The sequence below is a fragment of the Vanellus vanellus genome, assembly GCF_965231255.1.
Source record: "Vanellus vanellus genome assembly, chromosome: 14".
Taxonomy (NCBI): Eukaryota; Metazoa; Chordata; class Aves; order Charadriiformes; family Charadriidae; genus Vanellus; species Vanellus vanellus.
The window spans coordinates 16,603,575-16,617,234 of NC_138919.1; the positions used below are offsets into that span (position 1 = coordinate 16,603,575).

A 13,660-nucleotide genomic window follows, 5' to 3' on the forward strand; every position below is an offset into this window, starting at 1 on the left:
TGATGAGGGTTTATTTTGGAGCTGGTTTGGCTGGGCCAAGTCGCGCTTTAAGGTGTACAGCCTGGACTCACCATCTGCCAGACCTGGCAGCTCTGCAGCTCCTTCATGCTGGTCACAGCCCAGCCCAGAAGCTGGTTTGAGGCCAAAGCTCTGAGCGTGGTGGTGGTGGGGCTGAGGGACCAGCCAAGGCAAGCCTTGATGTCCCTGTGCGCAGCAGCACCAGCTCCCTGCTCCCTTCTACTGACACAGCCTGAAAGCTCAGGGAATATGGGGTCAATGGAGACCGCAAATACGAGGACCAAGAGCTAATGGAATGAGAGAACTGAAGATCTGAAAGTGTATCTGTCTCTTAAGGGTAATTCTCACCTACCTTGCACTGGAAAGGGGCAGTTCAAGCCTGAACGCTCTACAGGAGCTGTTGAAGGTTGTGGTTTTACTTTACACCCCATCCGGTCTAATCGGGCAAAGTCCCTCAAAGGAGTGGGTGCTGTCTGGGACAGAGGGTGCACGTTCCTGCCCTTGCACAGAGCTTAACAGCTGAGCAACTGCAGAACCAGCCAGGGAGTAACCTGGTTTGGATGGGTTTGTTTGGGAGGCAGCCTTGTGAAAGGCATCTTCCCAGCCCAGTTCTATGTTTACAGTAAATAAACACATTAAGCTCCTGTGCTCTAAGCTTGGTATTGATATTACAGCTAGAAATACTGTTTTCTTTAGTTTCATTTTGCTTTAACTCAAGCAGTTGTGTAGTCCAACCCATAATATTGCAGGGACTCTTGGTGTGGGCTGCTCACTTTCCCTTCCACCCAGGGATGAGGTGTAAGTGTACCCATGACGTGTGTTTGCGGGGCACCGGATGCTTTCGTTACAGCTGTACATCACCAGCTTTGTTTCACCTGGTTCAGACAGACACACAGCTGCTTTGAAAGAAGGTCCTTCCATTTCTCTGTGTGCTGGCTTGCAAGGCTGTAGGCAAGATCTGCGCTGTCTGTGGAGGAGCGCGTCTGACGCTGGCTGAGGTCTGGCCGTGTTAAGTGATACCTTATTTGCCAGCAGAGGACAAAACCCGCTGCTCAAAAGGGAAATGACACAGACTACAGGGGTGCCGCTACTGATGTATTTTTCCATTGTAAATTGCTGAGAACTTCTGCAGTGAAGTTGGTTGATGAGTTTCCTCTCTAACCCACGGTGGTTTTTAGAAGCCTTAATGAATATGTAGTGAAAGGTAGAGCAAGCTTTATTAGAGACGGACAAAAGAAATTGCGAAGATACGCACGAGTTGATCTGTAATCACAGATCCCATATATCTGAGCTAAAGCAAAAGCCTTAGACATTTATGGCCCACTTTTGACTAAGTTCTGCAATTAGTATAATTAGGCAAAGAATATTCCTTGGATTTTAAATGTCCAGTGTATTAAAAGGGAAAATTAACAGCCGTTCTTTTGGCAGATTTATAAAGCAGTTGCTAGTGTAGAGCTGAGCCAAAGATGCTTATTCTCTCCTCTGTCTGTTTGAGCCTGAGCAGTTAAAGGATAAATCATTGCTTCAGAGCTTTGTTGAAATGTGTTGAAAGCAACTCTAGGCATTCCGTACCTGCGTACAGATCAGGCAACAGAACTTACATTGGCCCTGTGCAGATAAAGAGACAAAATGAGCTTTGTCATCTTCTTCTTTCACAGTACCGGCCATCGGAGGCGTGCATTTTTCTAATCTGTGATGTTCTGCGTTGATACCGTTTGCATCGCTACTGCCTGCGATCCACAGACCACATTAAAGCATTGACAGTCCTGAGCCCCAGTGCTTCTGCATTCAAGGAGGCCCATGTCTGGCCACAGCCTTTGCCAAAATCAGCTGTAGTGTGCATGTGCCTCAGAAAAACTCTCTCGGTGGTGCCTGCCTCCTGCAGGAACCGTACACAGCTACAGCACTGATGGTGTGAAAGCGGCAGTTTCCACAGCAATCTATCCCAAAAAAGCAGTGTAGAGTTTATGGCGTGACCACTGGTGCCACGTTGTGAAGTGGTAAGTAGCAATAGCACTTGAAGTGAATGCTCAGTGTGCACGTGGGGGTCACCAGCCCGCTGCTTAGCACTGTCTGCTTGGGAGTGAAACCGTCCCCCTAGGTGCACCACAACCACAGCTCCTCAGCTGGGCATACCACATGGTGTAAAGTCTTAACCCAGCAGACAGCTGTGTGACCGGGATAAGGATCTTGCGGAGGTACAAAAAAAGCTTTGGTAGGTAAGAAGAGGGTTGAAAATGAGTTAGCAGTGTAAGTGGGGTAGGGCTTGCGCGTGGGTTCTTGACAGCGTGCAAAGATGGGCATCCTATAGAAGGTATGGCTTCCCACCATGATGGATGATTCACATTAGTAGTTGTCAGTGTGTTTATAATTCAGTAGTTAAATTTTCATCTCACAAGACCCACTACCATCGTTTTCTACAGAAAGAAACATGAGATTTTGCTTTTGCTTTCATCTCCATAATCTCTCTACTCCCCGGCACTTGGTCCTCACTCTGCTCAGATGTTCATGACTCCTCATGTTTCTCCCAATTATCAGGTGCAGGATGTCAGTCCAAGAAGCTCAGTGTTAATAAGACTCTCTACTGTAACTAGAGCGGCAGAGAAAACAAAGGCAATGTAGTGAGTTCAGAAGAGAGAGAAGTACAAAATCAGCACTGAGTCACCTAATTGCTGGAGGTGAAGACCTGTTTTTAATGAAAGATGAAAGGAGTCCTTAATTCCCCTCCTAAAGACAAGGAGCCCTTCCAGCTTGTTATACATTAGGTTTTTAGTGTACAAGCATCCTGTGTATAAACAAGCCTTTGGACTGCAATTAGGCAAACGATATAAATGTAACTGTCACCATCACCCCAGCCGATAGAAAAAGAAAAAAAAGTCCCATTAAAAATTAATAGGTCTGGGAGTCAAGAGACCTCCGTAATAAGCAGTGAAGTTTTCCTTCTGTACCAAGTCCCTTTTTCAATTTGCTGATATTTGAATAATTCCTTGGAGTCTCTTAAACTGCACCACCCCGAGATCACAAGAATTCTAGTGCTGAACGGGAGGAAGATGTTTATCCAGCAACCTGCTGTCTCCTTTCCTGGAGCATGTCTGACCTACTGCCAACATGTAATGCTAGTTTTGGAACTATAATCCCTTCACCAGACAGGATTGCTAAAACTCCACAAACAATCTGCATTTCTTTGAAAGCAAATCCCCTCTCTCTTGCTAACCCTTTCCATTTCTGAGGAAAAACACAGTGGCAGGAAAAGGCCTGATTTTTAATATCTTCTGTCTTTTTCCAGGTGTAGACCCTGCTTGGGTAGAATTGTGCATCAGAAGCAGAGCTACCTTCTCCTAATAACAGCTGCTGTACAACACCCAAGGGCTCTGTCGTACTTAAAGCTGTGCACAGAGCAAGAGGCAAGTGTGCTGACTTCATTAAAAAGGATAAAGTAAATCTTCAACCTCAGCAGCAAGAAATTCAAACTACATCTCGCCCCATTGCACTGCTGCAGGGACAATATTGGAGGAGGAGATTGCAGAATTTCTTCCACTGCATTAGATGCCATAGCCTAAAACGAGTATTTTGTTCCTGCCTCTACATAGGCTGCAGGAGGATCAAGGATGCTAAGTAACACCTCAGTGCTGCAAAGGAATACAGCCTTGTTTGACCTACTGGTAAAGGTACTGTTTTTTTTATTCCCCTCCCCCGCCCCTGATTTCAGAAAGCTTCTTAGCACATGGCAAGACCTTGGAGCAAGTTGCAAACTACAGTCTTCCCTGAGTTTTTAAGAAACTGGTACTGTTCTCCCAGAAAACAGCATTGCCACTCCCACTACAGCTACTGTTTTCTAATTGTTTACCAAAGCTAATAGTAGATCTTTTATCATGAAAAAGCTGCAGGTGTCAATTTCTCTTACGAGTCAGAAGCCACCCTAATTCTTTAGGAATGGAGAATAGGAGCACTTGAAAAATTCAGCAAAATGGACTTGCTTCTGGCTTCAGTTAAAAACAAAGTCAGTTTTTTAGTGACTGCTGAGCTCAAACAAGTATGTTATCTATAGAAGAAAGTTTGTAACGTTAAGGATGATCAGCTTTTGACTCCTTTTGACTTGACCTTCTGCTCAAGACCTCAAAATGCAACAGGGAACTCAAGAACTCTGTTTTTAGAATGGAGATATGGACAAGGTCATAACAAGTGTCCCTTAAAACCAGTCTTCATCAGTTTTAGAGACTCTGGCTCTAAAAGGAGTATGCAACAACTTTTTTTGCAGTCGCCGTTTTGTTTTTTAAAGATGTTTCCTCATGTAGTTGTGGTCTGGTGCTTTCTTAAATGACATAGGACTTAAAAATCACACAACTGCATTTCTTAATGTGTTTACTTTGAAAACCAAATCACAGTTTATTGGAGTCTATACTTCTTAACAAAAAAAAATCACCAGTATTAAAGCAAATATTTTTTTTTTTTAACAGCTAACAAAAACATCCTTTTCTCTGTTCAGCATAACGCTTTCTTGAGAGAGGATAAAAAGACAACTTCATGACTGGTAGCAAAAAATTCTCCTCCAGAAGAAAACTGTTTAAGCACTGCTGCCTCAGAGCAAAAGACGTCTTCAGTAACAGTCAGCTTCATTCTCCTCTATGGTCCCCACAGTAGCAAGGATGTCCTGTAAGAGGGACTGAGGGCTTTTCTCCACATGGTCACTACTTTTATTTAGCTCATCATGTAGCTCTTCTAAGTCTATTGTACCCAAAGCTAGCATCATGCTCTCTGGATCTTCAAAATCCACCCCATTACCACCATCTGTGAGGAAGTTCTGGGCCAGAGAACCCTGCCTTAGTGTCCTTTGTAACCAGGCAATGCTGTGTCCTGCGGGTGACTCTTCAGTCCCTTGTGAATCCTTCAGTGTACTAATTGGATAGAAACTACCTCTCAAGCCAAGCAATATATCACAGGCTCTCTGACCTACTGGTTTGTCACAGTCACACAAAGACTGAAACAAAAAGCTGAACAGTTTTGCTCGGCAAAATATCTGCAGCGACTCATTCTGATGAATGGAACTAGTGACTGCAGATGAGACAGGAGCATAGGAGCATTTAGGAAGGCCAAGTTGGCAAATTGTCTGACTACAGAAAACTTCAACCAGTTCCAAACCACCAAGTCTGACTTCCCAGTCTAAGTCATGCTCCACAGTTTGGATCACTCTAGAGACAAACTGCTCTGTATCTTCCAGCTGACCTGTGCAGCCTTGTCTCAGCCACTTGGTGAAGATGCTGATCACAGCCCTCCTAGGAAAGCCCTCTGGGTCCGTTGACAGGATTTCTTGAAGCTTTGCTACAGTGTTCTAAATGTAGAAAGATAAAGAGAAAGCACAATGAGGGGAGGAACACGCAAAGAAACAAGAACAGTGGAAGTAAAAAAATCTAGTCTCTTCATTACTGGCTGTGAAAGCTGCCTGCATGAGGCTACAGACAACTTGTGAAGAAAGTTATAAGCAGAACAGCAGTAAACTGATGTGTAGTTCTGCTTGATTTTGCAGTGGGCTACATAAAGTCATCATACCTCTTTATTATACTGGTTCCCTACGACAGGCGCCTCTGGAGCAAAGTAAGTAATGAAGGCCAAGTGTCCTACAGCAGTCACGGCACTCGCTCGCACGTAGCTTTCTGGATCCTCAAGAAGATTTTCTGTAAGCCTCGGCACCTCTGAAGACAGGAGAGACTGCCTGAACTCATCCTGGTCTGTAAACAAGACAGCAATTCAAAGAAGTGAGGCTTTATTCTCTTGGAGCATGAAGCTGTTTCCAATGCAAACAGTTCTTTGCGTCATACAAGGATGCCCACTGACTGCAGGGACAGCTGCCAGTGAGCTGAGCCACTGCAGAGACCAGGCAGCTGCTCACAAGAGCACAGATGCTCTGTGTCAGGCTCCCCATTTTCCAGCACCTTGGTGACTTTCAGTCAAGCCCTGCTAGACACTGGAACTTGGAAAAATCCATTTACAGATTTTCTAGTGGCAAGAAAAACTTTCTCCAGGCAAGCGGGGACATGGTTTCAGCCTCATCAGACTTATGCCTTTGCTTAAAAGAGGAAAAAAATAGTATTTCTTTCTTGTTGTGAAGGCATATGTCAAAGAAAAACAATGCAACTGCAGCACTGTGAGTGGGGCTGCAGGGTAAACTGCTAATGCAGCTGAGTGTGCTTGATACTTCTTTTGTGACCTGAGGACAATGGTAGTCAACAACATCGCCCTCTCTTCCAACCTCGCAGAGCTACTGTAGGAGAATTAACATTGCCTTAGCGCTACCTGCTGCAAAGCCTGAGCTACCAGTAAAGTGGAAAATCAGTAATTAATCCAAAGCATGCAAAGCAGATCTAGGCTTTTAGCCTCCTAAATCCCAGCCCCCAGCCTGCTGAGTGAAACCAGACATACTCCACTGCAGAGCAAACTGAAAAAAGGGAAAGTATTATCTGCCATTAAAGCATTGTCACCTGCCTTCACATCTATGTCTCAACATAAACTGAGGTATGTTGAGACAGTCATAACTCACAAAAACTGCCATTAAGGAGTTCAACAGAAAAATAGGAGAAACTTATTAATCTTTTTGTCAGATTTTGATCATGATCTAAGAGTAAAAACACTTCTTTCTTCTTACCCCTCCAGTTATAGGTCAGAGGATGCTTCAGAAGCCTGACTGACTTTCATAACATTAAAAGAAATACTCCTCCAATCTGAACTGTTAAATCTCTGCACCTACCTCTCAAGCATTTAATCAAGACAGTTAAGAACTCCAGAGAAGAATCTCTTACTTCCCAGCAAGGACTGCACAAATGCTTCTGTAGCACCAGAAACACATCTGTAAAAGTAAAGTAACAAGCCTGAATGGACATGAAAGGAAACAAGCCTTACTGAAGCAATCGCTGCATAACCTCTGTATCACTTTATCTGATGCAATCCCTTTCACTGCTGCTGTATGCTTCTCCCAGAGTTTTTCAAAGCACTGTTTGGGCAGCTAAACCCAAATTCAACATAATTGCGAACAAATGAATCCCAAGTGCTTTGTGCAGGAAAGGTAGGCAAGAGCAGATTTCATATATGCCACTAGCTGGTGTTTGTCCCAACTTGAATAGCTTCGTTACCTTCCAAAATCTTCTCAGTTTGTTGCCACTGACTGTTGGAGCAGGACAGTTCATGCAAGCGCACCAACCACTTGGACGTAGCCTGGAATGTTTTCTTTAGAACCTAAAGCAATATAAAGCAGATTTACTTTACTACAGGAGGAGGCATTGTTGCCTTTACGCTAGGCACAATTTGTCTTAGCCTCAAAGTTACAGAGAAATTCTCAGAGTAAACAAGTACACGTGCTCCCTTACTAAGAGGTAAGCCACAAATAAATGGTTCTAAGAAACACCTAGAAAATGCCTGTTCTCGGCTTAGTATTATAAAGTTCTGGTACCTCTAGCTTTTGATTTGCAGTTATCAGAGTTGCTCAAAAAAAAAAAAATTAAGCAAGAAAACAAAAACCCTTAATGCAAAGAATTCAATACTTAACGGCCATGTCAAGTAGAGTATGTTGGCGCTACGCTTAGACATGATGGCTCCCGTCTTTTCAAGAAGACTCAATGTGGTCAGTTACTCACTCATTAGAATTTTAGCTACTTCCTGCATGCCACCCAGAACCGATCCTACATATTCTAATACAAACTGTTCTAAGAAACAATTATTGTCAGACAATTTCTCAGAACTACATCCCACTGGGGCAAGGTAATAGACTTGGATCTCTCCTTAGTTCTATACTCACAGTAGGGCCAGTGTTTGGACTCTCCAGGTATGCCAGAAGGACATCAAACAGACTTTCTATGAGCGTGTCACAGCCTGAAACACAGAAAAGAAAACTGAAGGACCAATAATGAGAGAAGGAGCAGCTGAATCACAATTCAACTGCTGAAATACAGAAAGGTTGTAAAACTGTTTTGGAGAAGAAAGCAAGCACAGTCCCCAGAGTAAAGGAAAAACATCCAGTTTCTCACAACCACTAAAAGCTTTTTAATTACAGATTACCTGCTTTAGCTCATCAACAGAATATAAGATTAGTCAAGACAGTAGGAAGAATGGGAAAAAATGAACACGTTTCAGAAATGGAAGTGCTAGTCTTAATTCAGAAAGATCAGCACAGGGGATTCTGCAACTACAGAATAGTCAAGTATTTTCAAAACTAAAAAAAAAAAAAATGAAAGTGCAAAGATTAACTCACCTTTTCGCTCTGAGAGTGCTGCTAGGACATCAAGAGCTGACCTCTGTACTCTGAAGCAATTGATCAATATTCGGCTTATCACGCTTCCCAGGGGAGAAGCTGGTCTCAAGAAGCCATTACAGAATTGTAATATTGTCATGAGAGAGTGTAGCAAAGATGTATAGGGTAAATCCACCGGCAAATAAACCTAATGGTAGGGGAGAAAAAAAGTTTCAGTTGTTAGAAGAGGCCCAGCTAAGAAGCGAAGTTACTGAACAAAATTGGTTCTGTTTCACTTCAAACCAGGACATTAGCAAAAGTCTCCAACTTGCGTACAGAGGAGGAGTTTTTGGTCAGGAGGCAGCAAAAATTGCAATTTTTAATATGTTGTTAAAGTATCACAACACTAATAACTACAAACATCTTCCTCTCTCCCAAGAACTACTGCACAGATGGAAGGAGATTCTTCTCACTGCTTGGGAAAGCAGTTCAATTTATGTTTTTTCACTAATTGCAGTAGAAGTAAGGGATGGTAACAAAGCTTCACAAAGTGAAGATGGATTTAAAACTAAGTGCAGTCCCTCTTTACAGCTAGATCTCTTTAACGTATGGTAGTCCTCACTGTCAACTCCTCTCCACTTTCTGTTAAGCTCTACTGCAAAAGTTTGCAACCAATGTTAATGCTGTCTTTCAAGGACCAATTTGATCCCCAGGGTTCTTTCTTCTCTGAACATTACCAGAGACAGCAGCTCCTCCAGATGAGCGAGGGTCTGACACAGGAGACTCGCACAAGATGTCTTGGAGGACAGAAGACTTTCAACAGTGGTGGGATCACAAACAGACTCATCCAGCAAACCTAGAGGATCAAAGGAGGGAAGAGCTCAGGTTATTAATGAATACAAAAGTCTGTGATTTTTAAAGTTAATCAAGATATGCAGGTGATGTAGTATGAATATCCCTTCAAATGCAACTGTCAGTAGGATGCTGCACTTCACCACAAACACTGCTACTGTCCTCGACTTCTTCTAATCTTCCTCCTCCGGTTTTGTCTGCACCAGACACTTAAAACACTGGCAAGCAGACTAGCCTCTAACTTTTCTATCACAACTGTACCTGCGTATTCCAGAGGCTGGGAGGCTGCTCTCAAAATACAGTCCATTGGCTGAAGTAGAACAGTCAGTGCCTGAATCCTCACATCTTGTGGGCTTCAAGGAGGAAACAGCAGTTACCAAAACAAGAACACTCCAATTCCTTCCCAAACATCTGCCCCTAAATGCTGAGCAGAATAATGCTTTTCTCACAGGCTTTTAAACAAGCCAGCAATGACAAAGCAATGAAAGTATCACAATTTGAGCCTTCCAAGCTTCCTTGTCTAATTGAAAGCAGAGGAGAAATGGCTCTGGAATTTCTAAGCAGCCTTATGAAGCTACACAGAGTGGGATTCTGTGTAAGAAGGGGATTTAGAGAGAGGCATTTCTTATTAACAAAACAGTGTCCTTATATCTTAAGACAGAGGTGTTACTTAGCCTGTAAATCAGTATCCATACATGCTGTATTCATTTAGCATCTGATGATTTCTTGATGCTTTTTCACTACCTAAGGGGGAATTACAGAGAAGACGCAGGCAGCAGACTTCTCAATGGTGCACAACAAGAGAAGAATCTTAAATTGCAACAGGGTAGATTCCAACTGAATATACAGAAAATACTCTTCATAGTGAAATGAAAGTGGTTCAGCACTGGAACAATTTTCCCAGAGAACCTGCGGAATACACATCCTTGGGGATATTTGAAACTTGAATGGCGAAGGCCCTGAGCAACTTGATCTATCTTTGAAGTTAGCCCTGTACTGTGCATGAAGTTGAATTAGATCACTTCTACAGGTTCCTTCTAATGCAAGTTGTTCTACAACTGCCAACAGTCTCCAGATGCACACTTCTGCTGGACAGCAGTGAAAGCTCTCATGCTAGTCACTGTTTTTGTGAAAGAGAAAAGAACGGAGACTACTCGATTTGACAGGCAGTCAAATTGTGTCCACCTTAATCAACCTTGGCAGTATAAAGTTAAAGGAGTTTGCTTCATGAAATTGGCTGGCTGCAGGTAAGATGCAAGTGTATACACATAAACATGACACTTGCTCCTTCCATTTCTCTCTCTTTGAAACTCTATTATTCTTACTATCAGCGTCTCAAGTTTGTTAGCTACTTGCACAGTTCTTGCCAACCAGTCTTACATATTAAGGAATGTAGTGGAAAATACAGTGAGGAAAAACATAGTTCTTGGAAAAACACCAGAGATATTACTACAGAAACATTTGCAGAATGCAAAGTTTTCATTGCAGTAAGTCCTACCATTTGTAGAGCCTTAGAATTCCCACTGCCAGAGGACCTGCTTGTACTGGGGTTAAGTGTTCCAGAGCAGAAGTCACTAATGCCCAAAAACTGCCTTCCATGTCACAAAACACAGGGGACCTAAGAAGAAAGAAGTGTAAGTAATATGCCCTATTAGATGGGCATATCATCACTGGATCCAAGATCCCAGAAGATCTTTACCATGCCATGTTAAGCAAAAGATTCGCCAGCATGTGCTGTGCTTGAACAGTCTCTTCCGTCAAAAAGGATTCTATTTGCTTTGCTACTCCTAACCAAAGTACTTCAGTCCACGTAGAACGACAACTGCCAAACAAACTAGTTAACAGTTTTAATGACTGCTCGACGTGAGAGGCAGAGCTGGACTGAAGGGAATCTTCTATATGCTTTATAATCATTTGGGCACACGCTGGCCAGTCACAGTCCTTTGTACTGAGAGGTTTGGTCGTTTCAGACTCTACAGAGAGAACAAGCATGTGCACCAGAAGCCGACTGGCAGCTGAAGCCACAAACAGGCTGGGATCCCCTTGCAGAGCGAAGATCACATCTATGCCTCCTGTGTGAAAACAAAACAAGTCACTGGAGGAAAAAAACAACAGCCTTCCTATTGTGAGGTGGAGCCTTGTTGCACTCCAGCCATATATTATTCTAATTCAAGTACCACACAGCTTTAAATGGTGGCGTTTGGGTTTTTTTACTTTATTTTGTTGTCTCTATTGCATTTCAAAGTCAGCCCCTCCGTACATGATATCCAAAGTTGGTGTTAACAGCAGAATTTACATACCTGTGTAACAACAATGGGACTGCAAATGTGTGCAAATATTAAGAGAAAAATGAGCCCCTAGTTAGTTTTTCCTGCACTAAAATCATACTGAAATGTACCTTTTACTAAGAGTTACAAATAAGAACACAGAAGGCTTTTAATAAGCTATTTTTATCATGTGTTTCATAAAATGTGCCTCTTTCCCTCTAAAAAGGCACCCATCTTCAGGATTTGGGAAAAATAATGAAAAAAAAATAAAGGCATAACTAATTTAACAAAAAACCCACCATCTTTCAACAACTTCAGTGTTTTTGACAAATGGCTTATTTTTACCTTAAATAAATGAAAACTCCTGTCGCATTTGACATCTGAGCAACAGACCGGAATGGAAGAGACACAGAAAATTTGGGAATTTCCCAGTCCTAGAAATACTCACCACCATTGCAGAGGAAGTGGAGGGCAGGCTGGTGATGCATCATGCTGTGCACACCCTCCACCCAGCCACTTCGCACAGATGCATCTTCCCACACTGCGCTGCTCAGAGGCCCATCCCTGCCAAAGAGCCTGACCAACAGCTTCTCCTGCTGAGGCCAGAGGAGAAGACACAGAGTAAACAGTAAGCAAAGGGGCTTGAGGGGAGTGGAAAGGTTGCTCTGTCATCCAGGTCAAGATTATCAATAGTGTAGTGAAGCCTCCTCTTCCTAGAAGTATCACTAAAACAGAAAATTTTCACAATCCCACGCTTAACCTCAACCTGTCTCTTTCATGGACTAAGCAAGAGATGCGTTCAAAACCAAAATTACTTGGTTTTAAGATCCTAAGGACAACTTATGTATCTATCAGTTCCATTAGACTGCTTTATGCAGTTGCACACATCTCTTCCCTCAAGCCCTTGTGGGTTTTCAGTTTTGTATTATAAATGTATTCTATTGTAGAAAGCAAGGCTTTAAAAAGCTCCCTCATTTTTGAAGGGAATCTGAGATTTCCTGTCAACCCACTATGGAAAGAAAACTACATCTCTTAGCGCAGTTTAAATCTACAGGATCTGTCCAGGGATACAATATTTTGCAATGACTGCTTTGAGATACTGTTATCCCATATACTGTTGTGAAAAGAAAATGAAAAGCATTGCATATTAGCATTCGTAGTACTACTGTGGCAAGACAAAAGAAGACAGCACCTTTATGTGAGAACTGGAAAGAAATGGTATGATTGTAGGTCTTGATTATCATATCACTGTTTGCTGAATTGTCTAACGTATGCCAGAAATTTTATAAACAAAATACATACATTTTCAGGTGTCCTCCACATAGAAGGAGGAAACAGACACGTGGCAGCAGGTACCTGGGTGTCGGACTCACCTGCAAGTGTTGGAAGCAGGTTTCGGAAGCGGCAAGTATCCCAGCTAATTGCAGAGTAAAGGAGAGGATTCTCGGACTGGGCTCTGGCAGTGCCAGCACGGAGGCGATAAGCTCTGTCAGACAGGGGTTATCCTGCACCAGCTTCACGGTAGGATCTAGTGACCCGGTGTTGCCCGAGGAGAGGCCAGAAAACAGAAGGTCACTGCCAGGACTCAGAGAGCATCTGTCATTCATTCAGTGGCAAGTCCAGCCCAAACCACGACACTCCCTCATAACTCTAAGGCTCTTTCCCGAGCTGAGTGTAACCCCTCACAACTGCTAGGGACGAATTTGGGTTCCCCTGAAGCGCAGGTACAGGCCTCAAGTACTACTCAGCGTGTTCAGGTGTCACCCAAAGAACAGCACCTCTGCGGGGGGATTCCCCCAGCGCCCCGGCCCGCAGGCCTCCCTTCCCCCTCGGACAAGCCCCTGCCGGTCACCGGGGCTGGGGGAGCGGGGGGTTGCGACGGGCACTCACCGAACTCCGTCAGGCTCCGGAACCAGTCGAGCAGCTTCTCCAGGCAGGTGTCGTCGGATCCGGGCTGCCGCGGGTCGGCCAGGGCGGCGCAGACACGGGGCAGCAGGAGGGAGCACTCGCGGGTCATGACGAAACGGCGACGGGCCCGGGCGATGCACCACGACTCCTGCACGGACATGGCCCGAGGGGGGGGGAGACAGCCACAGAACCGGGAGAGACCCGCCTTACCGGCCGCGGCCGCAAAGCGAGTGTCGCAAAAGTGGGGGCGTGGCCCTGGCGCGCTCGGAGGCCGGCGGGGTGGCCAAGAGGAGCCGGCCCTATCCTCCGCAGTCCGCCGGGGTTTCCTGCCCCTAGGGGCCGCTTGGCGGCACTCGCGCTCCGCAGCAAGGCGAAGGCCAAGGCCCGCCTGCCTGGG

At 44.3% G+C, this 13,660-nt stretch overlaps 1 protein-coding gene across 1 annotated transcript; it reads right to left on the bottom strand.

Moving 5' to 3' along the window:
• Positions 1-4,377: 4,377 nt before the first annotated feature.
• BRAT1 (BRCA1 associated ATM activator 1) lies at positions 4,378-13,477 on the bottom strand. Its single transcript, XM_082490323.1, has 13 exons — positions 13,246-13,477; positions 12,729-12,883; positions 11,804-11,951; positions 10,788-11,160; positions 10,587-10,706; positions 9,350-9,441; positions 8,974-9,092; positions 8,258-8,444; positions 7,805-7,878; positions 7,143-7,245; positions 6,761-6,859; positions 5,566-5,744; positions 4,378-5,347 (listed from the first exon to the last, which is right to left on the bottom strand). Exons 1-13 carry the CDS (start codon positions 13,421-13,423, stop codon positions 4,616-4,618), a joined length of 2,559 nt encoding a protein of 852 aa, XP_082346449.1. The 5' UTR covers positions 13,424-13,477; the 3' UTR covers positions 4,378-4,615.
• Between the last annotated feature and the right edge of the window lie 183 nt (positions 13,478-13,660).

Excerpts from the sequence above, each read along its gene's own strand:
- BRAT1 (XM_082490323.1), bottom strand. The coding sequence starts at position 13,423 with ATGTCCGTGCAGGAGTCGTGGTGCATCGCCCGGGCCCGTCGCCGTTTC. Across the intron at positions 11,952-12,728 it reads CCTGCTTCCAACACTTGCAG|CAGGAGAAGCTGTTGGTCAG; the intron begins GTGAGTCCGACA and ends CTCTGGCCTCAG. Across the intron at positions 8,445-8,973 it reads TGGAGGAGCTGCTGTCTCTG|GTTTATTTGCCGGTGGATTT; the intron begins GTAATGTTCAGA and ends CCCTACCATTAG.